At 37.6% G+C, this 18,683-nt stretch overlaps 1 protein-coding gene across 1 annotated transcript in view; it reads left to right on the top strand.

The window, feature by feature from the left end:
• The window catches only part of HSF5 (heat shock transcription factor 5), a 53,736-nt gene that overhangs the window by 16,622 nt on the left and 18,431 nt on the right, over nucleotides 1–18,683 (top strand). Inside the window, exons 3-5 of the mRNA XM_027518623.1 lie at nucleotides 39–136; nucleotides 4,638–5,159; nucleotides 6,990–7,167. Coding sequence (XP_027374424.1) covers nucleotides 39–136; nucleotides 4,638–5,159; nucleotides 6,990–7,167 — 798 coding nt within the window. The remainder of the gene's footprint in view (nucleotides 1–38; nucleotides 137–4,637; nucleotides 5,160–6,989; nucleotides 7,168–18,683) is intronic.

The following is an 18,683-nucleotide window of genomic DNA, read 5'->3' as shown; positions in this document are numbered from 1 at the left end:
CACGTGGGTTGATAGCTCTCTGTGTCTGTCTGTTGCAGCTGTGCTGCAGTGCTGCTCGCCTCCCACCCGCATGGACGCGCTCAGTAGCTGTGTCACGCCGCCTGCCGCCTCCTACGCACACTGCAGCTACTTTCAGGTAAGAGGCTGGGAGCCATGGACAGTCTCTGCATCAGGAACAGTACGGTTGACCAGTTGACCATGCAGAGTTTCAGCGTGTAGTTTTATCTTAATGAGTAGCCAGAGGTAAGCTGTGGATTATGGCCTCAGTTTTTCTCAATTCTAAAAAAAAAAAAGAGTTGATGTAACTGTTAGGCACACTAGCCACATGTAGGCTATTTAAATAGAAATTAATTAAAATTAAATAAAATTTAAAAATCGTTCCTCAAGTCACTAGCCACATTTCAGATGCTTAATAGTTTTGTATGGCTAGGGGCTACCGAATTTTATAGCGCACAGAACGTTTTCATTATTGCTGACAGTTAGTTGAAACAGTGTTGTTCAACTGTCAGCAGTGGTAAAACTGACTACCGTGGTAAAATAATTCATTTTTCCAGGTAAGCGCTAAAAGTATATAAATCACCAAATGACAGATCCTTCCAAGATAGCACAGATAATTACTTTTTTTTTTTTAAGGAGAAAGGGAAAATGATGTAAAAAATGAGAAACCCCTGTGTTGTAAACACCACACTTCAATCATTTTCTCATTATTTATTAGGAAGCAATTTATTTGATTGAAATGTTGTAGACTACCAGTTTTAGGATAAAATTAAATCCTGTTTGTATTTTTATGTTGCAGTTGCTTAAAGATGGAATTGTTTTCCTTTGATATCATGTAATCATGATAGTTTCCATTCTTAAGAAAATAACTTATTAGTGGCATTCCAGTACTCAAAAGAACATTCCTTTTTTCCTTTTTTTAATTTAGAAAATATACATTGGAAGTCAAATTATAATCAGATTGTTGTTTGGAGAGCACAGAATCCAATGAAGGGGTCTTAGATGGACATATTTAATGGCAGATATCATCAAGCATGTTAGTCTCGCTGTTTCATTTTCACTGGAAGGACATGTCTGTCTCACAAATTAGATGATCTTATCTGTAGATTCAGGGATTCTCTCCCCTGGGTTATACTAGAGATACTCTGTTGGTGTTTTTTGATTATATTTATGTTTTAAATTTGTTAAAAGATAAGACAGCCTTCTTCAGCGATCAATGCAAAGAAATAGAGGAAAACACAGAATGGGAAAGACTAGAGATCTCTTCAAGAAAATCAGAGATACCAAAGGAACATTTCATGCAAAGATGAGCTCGATAAAGGACAGAAATGGTATGGACCTAACAGAAGCAGAAGATATTAAGAAGAGATGGCAAGAATACACAGAAGAACTGTACAAAAAAGATCTTCACGACCCAGATAATCACGATGGTGTGATTACTCACCTAGAGCCAGACATCCTGGAATGTGAAGTCAAGTGGGCTTTAGAAAGCATCACTACGAACAAAGCTAGTGGAGGTGATGGAATTCCAGTTGAGCTATTCCAAATCCTGAAAGATGATGCTGTGAAAGTGCTGCACTCAATATGCCAGCTAATTTGGAAAACTCAGCAGTGGCCATAGGACTGGAAAAGGTCAGTTTTCATTCCAATCCCAGAGAAAGGCAATGCCAAAGAATGCTCAAACTACAGCACAATTGCACTCATCTCACACGCTAGTAAAGTAATGCTCAAAATTCTCCAAGCCAGGCTTCAGCAATATGTGAACCGTGAACTTCCTGATGTTCAAGCTGGTTTTAGAAAAGGCAGAGGAACCAGAGATCAAATTGCCAACATCTGCTGGATCATCAAAAAAGCAAGAGAGGTCCAGAAAAACATCTATTTCTGCTTTATTGACTATGCCAAAGCCTTTGACTGTGTGGATCACAATAAACTGTGGAAAATTCTGAAAGAGATGGGAATACCAGACCACCTGACCTGCCTCTTGAGAAATTTGTATGCAGGTCAGGAAGCAACAGTTAGAACTGGACATGGAACAACACACTGGTTCCAAATAGGAAAAGGAGTTCGTCAAGGCTGTATATTGTCACCCTGTTTATTTAACTTCTATGCAGAGTACATCATGAGAAACGCTGGACTGGAAGAAATGCCAGGAGAAATATCAATAACCTCAGATATGCAGATGACACCATCCTTATGGCAGAAAGTGAAGAGGAACTCAAAAGCCTCTTGAGGAAAGTGAAAGTGGGGAGTGAAAAAGTTGGCTTAAAGCTCAACATTCAGAAAACGAAGATCATGGCATCCGGTCCCACCACTTCATGGGAAATAGATGGGGAAACAGTGGAAACAGTGTCAGACTTTATTTTTCTGGGCTCCAAAATCACTGCAGATGGTGACTGCAGCCATGAAATTAAAAGACGCTTACTCCTTGGAAGGAAAGTTATGACCAACCTAGATAGCATATTCAAAAGCAGACATTACTTTTCCAACAAAGGTTCGTCTAGTCAAGGCTATGGTTTTTCCTGTGGTCATGTATGGATGTGAGAGTTGGACTGTGAAGAAGGCTGAGCACCGAAGAATTGATGCTTTTGAATTGTGGTGTTGGAGAAGACTCTTGAGAGTCCCTTGGACTGCAAGGAGATCCAGCCAGTCCATTCTGAAGGAGATCAGCCCTGGGATTTCTTTGGAAGGAATGATGCTAAAGCTGAAACTCCAGTACTTTGGCCACCTCACGCGAAGAGTTGATTCATTGGAAAAGACCCTGATGCTGGGAGGGATTGGGGGCAGAAGGAGAAGGGGACGACAGAGGATGAGATGGCTAGATGGCATCACTGACTCGATGGACATGAGTCTGGGTGAACTCCGGGAGTTGGTGATGGACAGGGAGGCCTGGCGTGCTGCGATTCACGGGGTCGCAAAGAATTGGACACGACTGATCGACTGATCTGATCTGATCTGATGTTTTAAATAAGTCATTTAAAACATCTTTAAAGACTTTTTCTTACTGCAAAGGCAATACATGTTGATTGTAGGAAAACAGAGATAAGTAGACATAAAAGGTTTATTTAAAAAACATTTTTAAATTATGTATTTATTTATTTTTGGGTATGGTGGATCCTCACTGCTTGCTTTGCTCTGACTTTCTCTACTGTGACAAGTGGGGGCTACTCTTCCTTATGGTTCAAGGGCTTCCCATTGCTGTACTCTCTCCTGTTGCGGAGGACAGGCTCTGTGCTCCTGGGCTTCAGGAGTTGCAGCACTCGGGCTCAGTACTCATGCCATGTGGGCTTTAGTTGCCCTGCAACATGTCGAATCTTCCTGGACCAGGGATAGAACCCATGTCCCCTGCACTGGCAGGTAGATTCTTATCTACTGCATCACCAGGGAAGTCTGACATAAAATTTTTAAATGGAAAAAAGGGAAGTGTTTCAGATGCTGTTCTGGAAATAATTGAGTTAAGTTTTGTTGGATTGTAGATGTGGTGACTGTGCATGAATGATCCGTATATTGTAATGGTTAACAGCAAGAATTCTGGAGTCAGGCAAACCTAGGTTTGAAAGCTGGCTCTGTTAGTTATTTCATTGTGACTTTGAATAAATTATAAAGTTTCTCTGAACTTCAGTTCCACTATTTGGAAATGGAGATTATCACATTTCATTGACCTCTTATGAGGATTAAATGAAATAATGTACAGAAAGCACTTTGTGTATGCCTGGCACATAGTAAGAACTCAATAAATGGCATACAGCTGTAGTACAGTAGCTAGATGTTTAAGCCATTTAGATTTATGTTATTTTGGCATTAGTGGCCTTCGAATTATTGATACAATCTTTGTAGGGTGTTTGGCGACATTGACTCACTACCTATTTTATTCAATTTTAACTCTTCCGTATCTTGTGTTTATAACCTGATACAGTCAACAAACAATTATTGAATACCTACTCTGCAAAGCTCTGCATTTGGCAACAACTCATTACATGTTTTGTTTAATCATTACTTCAGAATTCTGTGTTCATAGCTTGAGGTTGTTTTTCATCAGATGTAATTGTGCATAATACTGTGTATAAGAGAATACATCTTGAAGATACCAGTCTAAAAGTGACAGCTATTTTAATCAATTGTTTTAGTATTAAAATAATCTCAACAAGGGACATTCGATATTCCATCCATTTTTTCCCCAGATTATTTGGAACGGAATATCGGTATCTCCCCCTGAATCTATTGAAGCATTGGCGGACTTGTGAGCAGCCTGTGTTTATTTCCTTACTACATTCCTAAAACAGTGTATGTTTTTGTCTGTTAACCTTTCCGAAAGACTTTGATACATAGACATTTTATCAGCAAATAGGTATTTGGATACTGTAGCTTTTTTTAGATTTTGTATACTTTAACCCTGAGAAGTTTTGGTCCATTCCAATATTAAAACTTAGCATAGTGGTTGACGTATAGTAGCTCGTGTGCTAATGCTAACAATAGAGTTAAAGGTACCACTGCCAAAAACTTGACTGGCATTCAAGTTTTCTTAGTGAACTTTAAGATTAATTTGTTTATGTTTAGCATTCATCAGTGTAAATGTTTTTGCTTTCCTCCTTAATCTCATATTTGATTTTCTATCCAAAGAATCCTATTTTCTCTTTTCCCAGAATCCTCCAATGCAGTCTTCCTATCCAGTTGAATTTCTGCCTTCTAATTGGCCTTGCAGTGCTACTGATGAAAATAAAAAGACAGAAGTAAACCTAGAGGCTGTTTTTCAGATAGTAGATGAGTTGCATTCCTCCCCTAAATTGGAGATGGTCAAGGTGGAGCCTGTTGAGAATCAGTGCTCAACATCCCAGTCTAATAGAAGCCAACATATCCTAGCTAATTCAAACAACAGCAATCCATCTTCCACAAGTCAGGCTAGCCAGCTGGAGCCACTTACTCCTGTAGGCTCAGATATTACATCTTTTGTGGTCGGAACAGAACAGGCAATTACCAGCTCTCTACCACAGTCACCTGAGTACATCTATACCATCCACCCAGCTCAGCCTGTTGAAAATACTACAATGCAAGAGTCTGCAATCAACCAGCAAGCTCACATCAAACTGAAGGAGCAGCTAAGTCATAATCCAGCTGCATCTTCAGTAGTATTTGTTCAGGAAGGGCTACCATTCAGCACACACCAGGTAAGAGGCAAAGAAAAATTCCTAGTAATGTTCAGAGGTACCTGGTGCTTCTTGCTAAGGACTGTTGTAGTGGGGACCCTGTCCCAGTTTTATCTGGGTTTAATACGAGTTTATTATGCTTTCCAGAAGGATCATGTCCCAGTGATTCTGCACAAAGCATTTCAGAAAGAAGTAACCTTAACTGTCAGGCTTGCTCTCACTATGTTATGGTTTGAATGAGCGTGTGGTATAAGACTTATCAATATTTTCATGTTAAAAACATCCTTTGAGTTTCGCTTCCAAATTTAATTTGAATGGACTAGGTGTGCCTGCCTGATTAAATTCCACTTCTCAGATGGATGGTTTATCTCATAGATAACATCAGGACTTTCCTGGCCATTTGTAGCATGGAGGTAAGGAGATGGTTGGAAGTATTTTCATACTTTGTTACAACATTACTGAATTCTAATTTGATTTGAGAGCATACTGTGTGTGAATTTCCTTGCTAATATTCTCATTCCTAAAGCGGAATTCTGACTCTGGTTTGAGAGATATATTCTGAAGGTAGAGACTAGTCCTTGATCACTGCTAGCTTATGACCAGAAAATGAATAAACTCGCATTCTAAAAAATAAAAGTATATCCAAATTAAAATCACTTTTGTGATTTTTTTTTCTCAGTCCTAGTCTGATATATATATGTTTTTCATTTTGGATTTTTTTCTTTAATGGAGTTGAAAATGTCTTCATTTTTAGAGGTTCACAAGATAATTTTTTGGCAGTTGTGTGTGTATCTTGGTCACACCATGTGGCTCATGGGGTTTTAGTTCCCTAACCAGGGATTGAACCTGGGCCCTCAGGAGTGTGAGCATGGAGTCCTAACCTCTGGACAGTGAGTGAAGTCACCTGGGCAGTTTTTTTTTAATGCATTCTTTTCTGGCTAACTTAAGGGTCAAATGTCTTAAGGTTTCTATCAACTCATTGTCCTTTTTGAGCCCAAACATTGAGACCCAGAGTACTATGTATTAAAATAATATTATACATTCAGTATACCAAAGATAGGCCCTTTGTGTTTCAAATATGCCTGTGAAAAGACCGTGAAATGTGTCTTTATTCCTTCATGGTCACATCCAAAATAGATTTCATATTTTAAAATTGCATTCACACAGTTTCTTTAAAAAAAATTTGGATATCACAGCTTTTGAAAGCTGTATTTTGAACTTCTAGCCCTACTTCATTATATAGTTTTAGTTTAAAATAAATTCATTAATAAATAGAATATTTCAGAAATTGGTCAACTTGACAAAGGGATTAGGTATTCTGAAGAAAACATAGGAACTCCAAGAAAGAAATCTATGTATCATAAGCAAGACAGATCTAGATTTTGAATTTTGAAAGCTTTATTAAGACAAAACAAAATTAGTAGAATAAAGTATTCACAGCCCCTCTGACATCATCCAACAGGATCATACCTAGGGCCATTCCAGTATCACCAAGAGAGGAAATCTGATGGAAGAGATGTTAGAATGGGAAAAGATAGTGATATTAACTAGTTATAAATTGTGTGTGTGAATTTTATTAAAAAAATGAAACTTCATGGTGAATCTTCCTCTGGTCATAAGTAAATATTTTAGCTCCATAGGCATTTCAGTGGTTTCTGTATGGGGAAATATATGTCTTACTACCAAAGATTCAGATTAGCTTAGCAAAATTGGATAGTATCATTCATAAATATTAAAAAGATCATGTTTGTTGGATCATTATTCTATAATACAACTCCTCTGATAAAGTGTCTTAACTTTTAGTAGCTGTTTGGGGAAAATTTGGAATAATGAGTGGTTTTAATATTTTAGATGGATGCCAGTATAAAATGCCAGACCAGTCCACCTGAGAATATCTTGCCTTCAGAACAAATGGGATTCCTTATTTCAGAAATGGGGCCTGCTAGCAAGCCTAGTAAAGACATGAGTTTATCCACTCCAGCGAGATACAGAGAGCGAAGAAGCAACTCACAGCAAGGAAAGTCCCCTGGTAAGGATTGTTGTGCTCTGGAATGCTCACAGTAGAATCATAGTGTGGAATTAATTTCTGAATGCTCTTCATTTATTATTCATAATTATACTTATCACATTGCTGTTTAATATAACTGTAATTTTAACTGTTTTTTCTTAATCATCCCTGTAAAGTACAAATTATATTTCAGTATTGCATGTAAAAATATGAGCTTTTGAAAAGAGAACATAGTAAGTAAAAGCAAAAGAATTTGGATTACTTAACTAGGAGAATGCAAGGATGAAAGACAATTTAATAACTGCTTCAGATGCCAAAGACTGTAATTACAGAAGTACTTGTTCTTTTATTAGCAAAGTATAGTACAAAAGGGCATGTTCTTAAATTGTGGCAAGAAAAAATTAGATGGACATTAAAGATATTACCCTGAGCATATTATAAAGTATGACTCTCTATCAGTGGGATTTTTCTTGTGGTTTGTAGGAGCCCAGAGTTGGTGATTGTTTTAGTACAGTTGGTGTTACTCTTTCTAGAGGTATAGACAGAATCTTTTTTTTTTTAATATAAATTTATTTATTGTAATTGGAGGTCAGAATCTTTTTTAAGAAAATAGTGACATCTAACAAAACATGTTTCTTACATGATCCAAAACCAAGTCATCAAATTCTTCAGTAGACAATGTGAATATTATTAAATTATATGCACGTCAGAGGTGTGCAATTCAGTGAATTAAGCAATCCGGTCAAACAGTCATTTTAACCTATAAAAATCGGAAGAATCTTGGGAACTTCTGGAGAATTTTCCCCAAAAGTAAGCTAATAGTAATATGATCGAGGTATTGTTTAGACTCACAGGGTTCTTTCTGCAAAGTGCCATTTAGACCATGTCTCCCTGTTCATACTCTATGCTGAATGCAGGGTAGGCAAGGTGTGAGCTAAGAGGTTGGAAGAAAACTGAAGGAGCTGTAGGAACTGCAGCTATTTCTTCTCTCCTGGCTGGTACAGCAGCCATAGCAGCAGACATAACATAACCTCCCTCAAGGGCTTTCCAGGTGGAACTTACATATGCTTACAGAACAAAAGTAGTCCATGGCCAAGCAAGTACCTCATGATACACATGCTCGGTGCTATCCAACTCTTTGCGACCCCATGGACTGTACAGTCCACGGAATTCTCCAGGCCAGAATACTGGAGTGGATAGCCTTTCCCTTCTCCAGGGGATCTTCTCAACCCAGGGACTGAACCCAGGTCTCCCGCATTGCAGGCTGAGCCACAAGAGAAGCCCCATAAATGATCTCAGTTGTTACATAATCATTATTCATGAAACGTGGGGTGAGAGAGAGCGTGAGGAGAGAGAGCATGACCACCACCATCTTGGCTTATTTGCTCTTTCCCTACTGACCAAAAACTATCTGGACCACTTGTCTTATTTGGTAAACTTAACTTGTACAGTTGCTTTTAGTTGGGTATATGATCCAATCTGTAATCAGAGTTTAAGATTTCTTACCACTGAAGATGTTCAAAACAATGGCATGGACTTTAAAGGCAATTTCGAAAAGGACAGTAGTGAATATTCACTGCATGCTCATTTTTATGTCATACTACAAACTTGATGAAAGTGGTATTGTCATCTACTTAAAGATCAGGACACTTAAGCTTGAAGAGGATAGGGAACTTGTTCAAGATCACATTAATTTAGCTAATATTCTGCTCACAGTCCTTCTGTTGACTGTGTCCTTTGATGCACAGAAGTTTGTAAGTTTGACATTCTCCCGTGTGTCTAATTTTGCTTTTGTTGCCTGTGTTTTTGGTATCGTATCCAAGAAACCATTGCCAAGCCCAGTATGATACAGTTTTTCCACTGTGTTTTCCTTCAGATGTTTTATAGTTTTAGGTCTCATATTTAGGTCTTTAATCCATTTTGAGTTAATATTTGTAGATGATGTAAGATAAGGTTCCACCTTGGTTCTCTTGCATATGGACATCCAGTTTTCCCAGCACATTTGTTGCAGAGACCTTTCCCCATTGAGTGTTTTTGGCATCCTTGTTCAAGGTGATTGACCATATGTATGAGGATTTATCTCAGGCCTCTATTCCAGTCCATTGGTCTGTTTTTCTGTGTTTATGCCAGTACCATATGATCTCTGTTTAACTATTCAGTTCTGCTGTTGTAGCACTAAAGCAGTCATAAATAATACATAAGTGAATGGTTGTGGCTATATTTCAGTAAAACTTTGTTTACAAAAAACAGATGCTGGGCCCAGTTTGACCTAGAGGTTGTAATTTGCCAAGCCCTGAGTTAGACTAACAGCTTATTTCTGAACAACAGCAATGGAAGCCAGAAGGAGTAGAGTCATATTTTAAATATACTAAAAGAAATCTGGAGTCCTGGAAATCTCTACCCAGCAAAAAGATTCTTCAATGATGAAGGCAAAAATGAAGACATTTTCAGATAAACACAAAATCAAGAGCATGCACCACAGCAGATAAACATTAAAGAAAGTTCTGCAGGGTGTTCTTCAGTAAGAAGAAAACAAGGAGACATATTGTAGTTTCCAGGATAATCACCAACATAATAGAAACAATCCAAAAAAAAAAAAAAAAGGCAGGAAAGGAGGAAGAAAGAAATGAAAAATAAGGAAAAGAGAAAACAAGTAATAAAGTGGTTGACCCAAATTCAACCAGTACAACTATTATATACATAAATGGTCTTTGATGTCAAAGGCAGAGATTGCTAGAGTAGATTAAAGGGGAAACTTCTACTGTAGGCTGACTACAGGAGACATGTATTGAAAGTAAGTGGATAGAAAAAGAACATGCAAACAGAAAGTATGAGGTGGCTGGTATGATTATTCTTAAATATCAGATAAAACAGACCTTAAGACCTAGAGTGTTCAAAAGAGGGCCACTTCATAATGATGAACAGTTTATCAGGGAGGTAGGACAAAGAATGTTTGAACTATCACATACTTGTGCTCATTTCACATGCGAGCAAGGTAATGCTCCAAATCCTTCAAGCCAAGGGCCACTTCATAATGATGAACAGTTTATCAGGGAGGTAGGACAAAGAATGTTCAAACTACCACATACTTGCGTTCATTTCACATGCTACCAAGGTAATGCTCCAAATCCTTCAAGCCAAGGCTTCAACAGTACATGAACCAAGAACTTCCAGATGTTCAAGCTGGATTTAGAAAAGGCAGAGGAACCAGAGATCAAATTGCCAACATCGGCTGGATCGTAGAAAAAGTAAGGGAATTCCAGAAAAACATCTGCTTCATTGACTATGCTAAAGCCTTCAACTGTGTGGATCACAACCAACTGTGGAAAATACTTAAAGAGATGGGAATATCAGACCACCTTACCTGCCTCCTGAGAAACCTGTATGCAGGTCAAGAAGCAGTAGTTAGAACTGGACTTGGAACAATGGATTGGTTCCAAATTGGAAACGGAGTAAATCAAGGCTGTATATTGTCACCCTGCGTTTTTAACTTACATGCAGAGTGCATCATGTGAAATGCCACCGTGGATGCATCCCAAGCTATAATTACGATTGCTGGGAGAAATATCAGTAACCTTAGATATGCAGATGATTCCTAATAGCAGAAAGTGAAGAGGAAATAAAGAGCCTCTTGATGAAGGTGAAAGAGGAGAGTGAAAAAGCTGGCTTAAATCTCAACATTCAAAAAACTAAGATCATGGCATCTGGTCCCATCACTTCATGTCAAATAGATGGGGAAAAATGGAAACAGTGACAGACTTTTCTTGGGCTCCAAAATCACTATGGACAGTGACTGCAGCCATGAAATTAAAAGACGCTTGCTCCTTGGAAGAAAAGCTGTGACAAACTAGATAGTATATTAAAAAGCAGAAGCATCACTTTGCCGGCAAATGTCCATATTGTCAGAACTATAGTTTTTCCAGTAGTCATATACAGATGTGAGCGTTGGACTATAAAGAAGGCTGATTGTCGAAGAATTGATATTTTTGAACTGTGGTGCCGGAGAAGACTCTTGAGAGTCCCTTGGACTGCAAGGAGATCAAACCAGTTGATCCTAAAGGAAATGAACCCTGAATATTCCCTGGAAGGACTGATGCTCCTTACTCCTACACTTTGATGCAAAGAGCCAACTCAGTGGAAAAGACCCTGCTGCTGGGAAAGATTGAGGGCATGAGGACAAGGGGATGACAGAGGATGAGATGGTTGGATGGCATCATCGACTCAATGGACATGGGTTTGAACAGACTCTGGGAGATAGTGAAGGACAGAGAAGCCTGGTGTGCTGCAGTCCATGGGGTCACAAAGAGTCGGATTTGACTAAGTGACTGAAAAACAGCAACACACCAATTATAAATGTGTTTTGTGTAATAATGGAGCTTCAAAATACATGAAACAAAATAACAAAATTTAAAGAGAGAAACAGACAATTCCTCAATGTACTAGGATATTTTAATACTTTTATATGAGCAGTTGATAGAATAACCAGACAAAATATCAGTTAAAGACAAAGAGGATATGAACAAGGTAACCACCTTGATCTAATTGGCATGTTTGGACACTGAGCGTCCAGTGCTTGCAGAGTATATACATTGTTCTCAAGTGCATACGGTACATTTACCAGATAGGTCATTCACTGGGCCATAAGACAAGTCTCAATACATTGAAAAGAATTGAAGTCATACAAAGTGTATTTTCTGAATATAACAGATTAAATTAGAAATTAATAACAAATTAGGAAAAGATCAAATATCTGGAAATAAAGTAGCATACTTCTAAATAATTTGTGAGTCAAAGACAAAATCACAAGAAAAATTAGAAAATATTTTTAATTGAGTGACAATCAAAATACAATATCCGAGTTTGTGGGATGCAGCTAAAGCAGTGTTAGAATGAAACATACAGCTTTAAAGGCTAATAGAAAATAAGTAAGACCTAAAATCAATGACCTGAGGTTTTACCATATGAAACTAGAAAAAGAAGAGGAAAATAAACCCAAAGTAAATGTTAAAAATAAAAGCAGAGGGAATTCCCTGGTGGTCCAGTGGTTAGTACTCAGAACTTTGGACTTTCCAAAGGACACTCCAAGGGTGTGGGTTCTATCCCTAGTCCAGGATCCCTAGAACTAAGATCCCACAAGCCACACAACACAGCCAAAAATAAATAAATTAAAAGTAGAAGTCAGTGATATAGAAGACAGACAATTGAGAAGACTAACAAATGTAAAACTAGCTCTTTGAAAAGATCGAAAATTTTGACAAACTCTTAGCTAGACTGATCCCCTGAGATTACAAACAGAACACAAATCATAACTATTAAGAATGAAAAAGAGACTAATACCTCAGAATCTATGAATGGTAAAATGATAATAAGAGAATACCACGGACAGCCTTATGTCAATGAACACAGCTACATAAATGGAATAGACACGTTTCTTAAAAAATACAACTTGACAGAATTCACACAAGAAGACCCGATGAATAGCCCTACATCTTTCTTTTAAAGAAGTTGGTTATCAAATATTTTCCTCACAAGAAGAAAGGAAATTACAGACTAATAATCTGCATGAATATATGTGCAAAAATAATTAACAAAATATTATTAGTAAATTGACTCCAACAATGTGTAAAAATAATGATGGACAAACCAAATAGAATTTGTCTCAAGAATGCAAGACTTGATTGTATTTCAAATGTTAAATGATGTTATTCATCATATTAACAGAATAAAGGAGAAAAACTATGACAGTTTCAGTAGATGCAAGGAACACACTTGACAGACTTCAGCACACTTTAGTAATAAAAATCTCTCAACAACATAGGGATAGTGGAAACTTTTTCAAACCGATAGAGAAACATCTATAAAATCTGTATAGAAAGGATCATGATCAATAGTGAAAGACTAAGCTGTTTACCCCTGAGATTGGGGACAAGGCAAGGATGCCCACTTTTATGACTTGTATTCAATATTGTACCCATGGACCTAGCCATTGCAATAGGCAATAAAAAGAAGTAAAAGATGTATAGATGGGAAAGGGAGAAGTGAAACCGTATTTGCAGATGATATGGTTACTTATGTTAAAAATCTGAGGAATGTAGCAAAACTACTAGAACAAATAAATGAATTAGCAAGGTTATGTCTTACTTAGCAGGCCATATAGTTAATATGCAGACACAATTCCTTCTTTATAAATTAGCACACAACTGGAAAATGAAATTTTAAAAAATCAAACAGTTACAATAGGACCAAAATCAAAAGATACCTAGGTATATACTGAACAAAAGATGTCTAAGACCTCGACACTGAAAGCTACAAATTTTGCTGAAAGGAATTAATAAAAATTAATTAAAGAAATACAAAGATGTGCCATGTTCATGAATTTAAGAACAGCCAGTGTTGTTAAAGTGACAGTTCTCCCCAAATTGATCTGTAAACTCAATGCAATCCTAATCAGAATTCTAGTAGACACTTTTTCTTTAATGACAAGCTGATTCTAAAATTTAAAAGAAAATTCTAAGGACACAGATTAACCAAAGCAAGTTTTAAAAATAAAAAGTTGGAGGAGGCTTTACCAGACTTACCATCCTGAATCATTAGGATGATCAAAAAAGCAAGAGAGTTCCAGAAAAACATCTACTTCTGCTTTATTGACTACGCCAAAGCCTTTGACTGTGTGGATCGCATCAAACTGTGGAAAATTCTTAAAAGAGATGGGAATACCAGCCCACCTTACCTGCCTCATGAGAAATCTGTATGCAGGTCAAGAAGCAACAGTTAGAACCGGACACAGAACAACAGACAGGTTCCAGATAGTACATCTAGGCTGTATATTGTCACCCTGATTATTTAACTTATATGCAGAATACATCATGCGAGATGCCTGGCTGGATGAAAGCACAAGCTGGAATCAAGATTGCCGGAAGAAATAACAATAACCTCAGATACGCAAATGACAGCACATTTATGGCAGAAAGAGAAGAAGAACTAAAGAGCCTCTTGATGAAAGTGAAAGAGGAGAGTGAAAACATGGACTTAAAACTTAACGTTCAGAAAACTAAGATCATGGCATCTGGTCCCATCATTTCATGGCAAGTAGATGGGGAAACAGCGAGAGACTTTATTCTTTTGGGCTTCAAAATCACTGCAGGTTTTGACTGCAGCCATGAAATTAAAAGACGCTTACTCCTTGGAAGAAAAGCTATGGCCAACCTAGACAGCATGTTAAAAAGCAGAGACATTACTTTGCCGACAAAGGTCCATCTAGTCAAAGCTATGGTTTTTCCAGTAGTCATGTATGGATGTGAGAGTTGGACTATAAAGCTGAGTGCCAAAGAATTGATGCTTTTGAACTGTGGAGTTGGAGAAGACTCTTGAGAGACCCTTGGACTGCAAGGAGGTCCAACCAGTCAATCCTAAAGGAGATCGGTCCTGGGTATTCATTGGAAGGACTGATGTTGAAGCTGAAACTCCAATACTTTGGCCACCTGATGTGAAGAACTGACTCATTAGAAAAGACCCTGATGCTGGGAAGGATTGAAGGCAGGAGGACAAGGGGACAATAGAGGATGAGACGGTTGGATGACATCTCTGACTCAATAGACATGAGTTTGAGCAAGCTCTGGGAGTTGGGGATGGACGGGGAAACCTGGTGTGTTGCAGTCCATGGGGTTGCAAAGAGTCAGACACAACTGAGTGATTGAACTGAACTGAACTGAAGACTTGCCATAAAGCAATAATAATCAAAATAGTTTGGTATTGGTGAAAAGGGAGGCAATCAGATGAATGAAACAAAATAGGAAGTCCAGAAATAGATCCACACCTATGTGGTCAATTGAGTTTCAACAAAGGTGCTAAGGCAGTGCAATGGGGAAAGGAAAGTGTTTCCAACAAAATTAACGTTGACGCATACCTCACACCTCACACAAAAATTAACTAACTTAAAAAAAAAAGAATAAAGAAACATGCTTTACAGACCTAAATTTAAAACCTACAGCTATAAAACATCTTGGGAAAAAAGAAAGACAAACTTTGCTTTGGGCAAAAATTTCTTAGGACACAAAATATATGGTCAATAAAGAAAAAATTGGTAAATTGGATTTCATCAAAATTTAAAACTTTTGCTCTTTGAAAGATATCTTTCAGAAAATGAAAAGGCAGGCCAAAAACTAGCAGAAAATATTGACAACACATATATCAAAACAAAGATAGTATCTCGAATGTGAAAAGAACTCTTAAGGTGAGGCGACAACAGGAGGAGACATTCTTCAAAAGAAGATATACAGATGACCAGTAAGCACATGAATAGATGTTTAATCATCAGGGAAGTCAGATTAAAACTCCAATGAGAGAGACTTCCTTGGTGTCTAATGACTAAGACTCCAAGCTCCTACTGCAGGGGGCCCAGGTTTGATCCCTGGTCAAGGAACTAGATCTCATATACCACAACTAAGAGTTTGAATGCCACACCTAAAGATCCAGCATGCCGCAGTGAAAACTGAAGATCCATTTTGCAGCAACTAAGACCAGGTGCAGTCAAATATTACAACCCAGGGATCCCCTGGAGAAGGGAATGGCAACCCACTGCACTATTCTTGCCTGGAGAATTCCATGGACAGAGGAGCCTGGCGGACTCCAGTCCATAGAGTTGCAGAGTCAGACAGGACTGAGCAACTAAGCGCACATACACAGAGAGCCCTAGAAACTACTGCAGATGTCCATTAAAAAGTGAACAGATAGATTATAGTATATCCATGCTATCGAGTACTTTTCAGCAATCAAAAGGAACACATTATTGATACACACAAATCATTATGTTGCAGTGGTGCTGGGGAATATGCATGTTTTTGAAGCAATCCAGTTTTTGTTGCCTGCTTCTGCTAGAGTGGACCTAAAGGGTCTGAGGATTACTTCAGAGGCTGAACAATCACACATTTTAACAGGCCAGGCTTTTTATACCTCTGGCATTTTAATTCTTTCGAAAGAACTTGGAAGACTTTTGTTTCTCTTTGGTCGTTCCAAGTGTGTGTTAGACTTCTCATCTAGGTAGTTTTTAAGCCTGAAAAGTCTGGTATTTGATTTACTGTTTGCACTTTGCCCATCCTCTTCCCTCAACCTAATGGCACTTTATATTGAGATATCTGAAAAGATGGGTTTGATTGGAAAGATAACACTTTTTTTTTAAGATAAGACTCTTAATCTGATTTTCGTCATAGTCAGAAGTACTTGAGAAAAGCTTAGAGGTACCTCTTACTACTGTTTCAAGTTGGGATATTACAGCAAACCTCACATTACTGAACGCTAGTCAGTTGGTGACCAACCACAGGCAGAGGAATATTTTCTTGCGTCTCTACTTGCATGCCAGCTACCTCTAGCTAGAGTTTATCTTTTTGGGCTTTGCTGAATGTGTCAGGAAACAGCCAACACATTGTGAATGTTTTCAGCCTTTCCCCTTCTGGTTACATACCCATTGGCATGTGGTCTGCTTTCCAGGGTGTCACAGGCAATGATTTTACCAAGTGTTTTGATGTGGATTACAGAGATCACCAACATTCTAGCCCACTGTGTCTCAACCACCTGCCTTCTGACTGCTGAGCTAGAATCACATATTTTTATTTGAATTACAAGCAGCACCTCACTGTAGATTCCAAATTCCATATTAGTCCACGTATGAATTAGGCTACTGTAAAAAGCAAAATACCAGTGTCTTAAACAATTTAGAAGTTGATTTTCTTGCTCATGTTACAGTCTGAGAGTAAGCTGTCCAGAGGTGCTGTGGCAGCTTCACTTCTCTGCTGGCCCTCAGGTGTTACACGGTTAAAGACGGCTCATCACTTTGCCCTCATCAGCCAGCAGATTGCTATAAACATCCCTTTCTTTTATGAGCATAATCATGGCTACACCACATCAGTTTGACTAGAACTTGGTCACCTGGTTGAACAGGCTGCAGGGGAGCTTGGAAATATGATCTTTAGCTGGGGGTTATTTGCCTTTTTAAAAGAAGAATAAATATTAGGAGACAACCAGAAGTCTCTGTTTTATGGACTTTGAGAAAATATTTACAACACGAAATATAGAACATTGTATTCATAATACATAAAAGCTTCTACAACTAGAAGAATGCAATCCAATAAAAAGAAATAAAGTTATATTAATGTGTAATTCAGTTGAAGAGATACAATTGACCAGTAAGTGTATAGAAGGATGTTGAACCAATTCAGCAAAATCAGTAATGAGAGAAATGCAAGTACTAAATCAACCAAAAACATTTATTTTTCAATCTGATTGACAAAACTTGAACTATTGATAATATCCAGGTTTGACAAAGATGTAGGATACACTGTTTGATAATTGGAATGTAAATTTGTAGAGCCTTTTGGAGGGCAGTTTGGCATGGTCTGTAAATAACTAAAGTCCTCATATGCTTTGACTTAGAAACTCTACTCCTAGGAATCTTTCTTATAAAGTTCAGTATAGTGTGTTATTTATAGTAACAAACATTTGGCAAAAAGCATAAATGCCTGACAATGGAGAACTAGACAAACTGTGGTAAATTCATGTAATGAAATACTATGTAATCATTTAACAAAATAAAGTAGGTTGATATGTTTTTACTTGGAAAGATAGTGTTCACAGTATGTTAAGTGAATGAAGCAAGTTACAGTACAACGTGTCTAGTACAACTTGCTTTCTAGAAAGGGAAAAAGAAAAATACATACTGTAAAATTATATTAAAAAGTCTGAAATGAATAAAACTGATACATGTAACAGTGGTTACCTCTGAGGAAGTAAAATAGGAGGTGTAGAAAGGTTTTTTTTACTTTTTAATTTGTGTATGAGTATACATAATGGTGGGATTATGGGAAAATCAATCTTTTTGTATTTTTCTAGTTTTTTAAAATTGAAAAAAATTTAATATAGTTTAAATACTGTAAAGAGTTTCTTTATACTTTATAGTATGAATTTAAAAAGCTTCAAAATGATAGAAGAGATCAATTTAAAAAGTGTTTTGAAAAAAATTTTTATATGCCAAATATTAATGTGACTTTTGAGATTTAGATATGATTGACTCAAGCTAACCTTATCCCACACCAAAAATTCTTTTTCAGGATTTCTGAGAACTTCCAGGGCTTACAATGGCTTTTAGTTTTGAGTTTCTGCTTTTGTTTAATTCTCAGTTCATCAGTTTCTCACCGCTTGCTCCTTGCCGGACCACGTGTGGAGTCAGCCCCCTAGCTTTGATTGCCCCCTCCACCCGCCACCCCGCCCACCACTGCTCTGCCCGCAACCCCCAGCAGTTACGTAAGGTATTCATATGTGTTGCACACTGTTCTGATTTGATGGAGTAGAAAGGGTTTGCATTTAAAATATTGCAAATAATTTAAAATGGAACGTTAACTATTCTTTTTAAAAGACCTTCAGTTACTTTACCAGTCTTTCATCTTTGCTTGTTACTAGTCGATGTGGACTCCTGCCATATTATCCTCTTTCCTTGTACTGGGACCATAGCTTCTCTTCTCTGATATCCTTTTTTTTTTTTTTTC

The sequence above is a fragment of the Bos indicus x Bos taurus genome, chromosome 19 (genome assembly GCF_003369695.1).
Source record: "Bos indicus x Bos taurus breed Angus x Brahman F1 hybrid chromosome 19, Bos_hybrid_MaternalHap_v2.0, whole genome shotgun sequence".
Classification (NCBI taxonomy): domain Eukaryota; kingdom Metazoa; phylum Chordata; class Mammalia; order Artiodactyla; family Bovidae; genus Bos; species Bos indicus x Bos taurus.
This window is presented reverse-complemented; position numbering and strand designations above follow the sequence as displayed.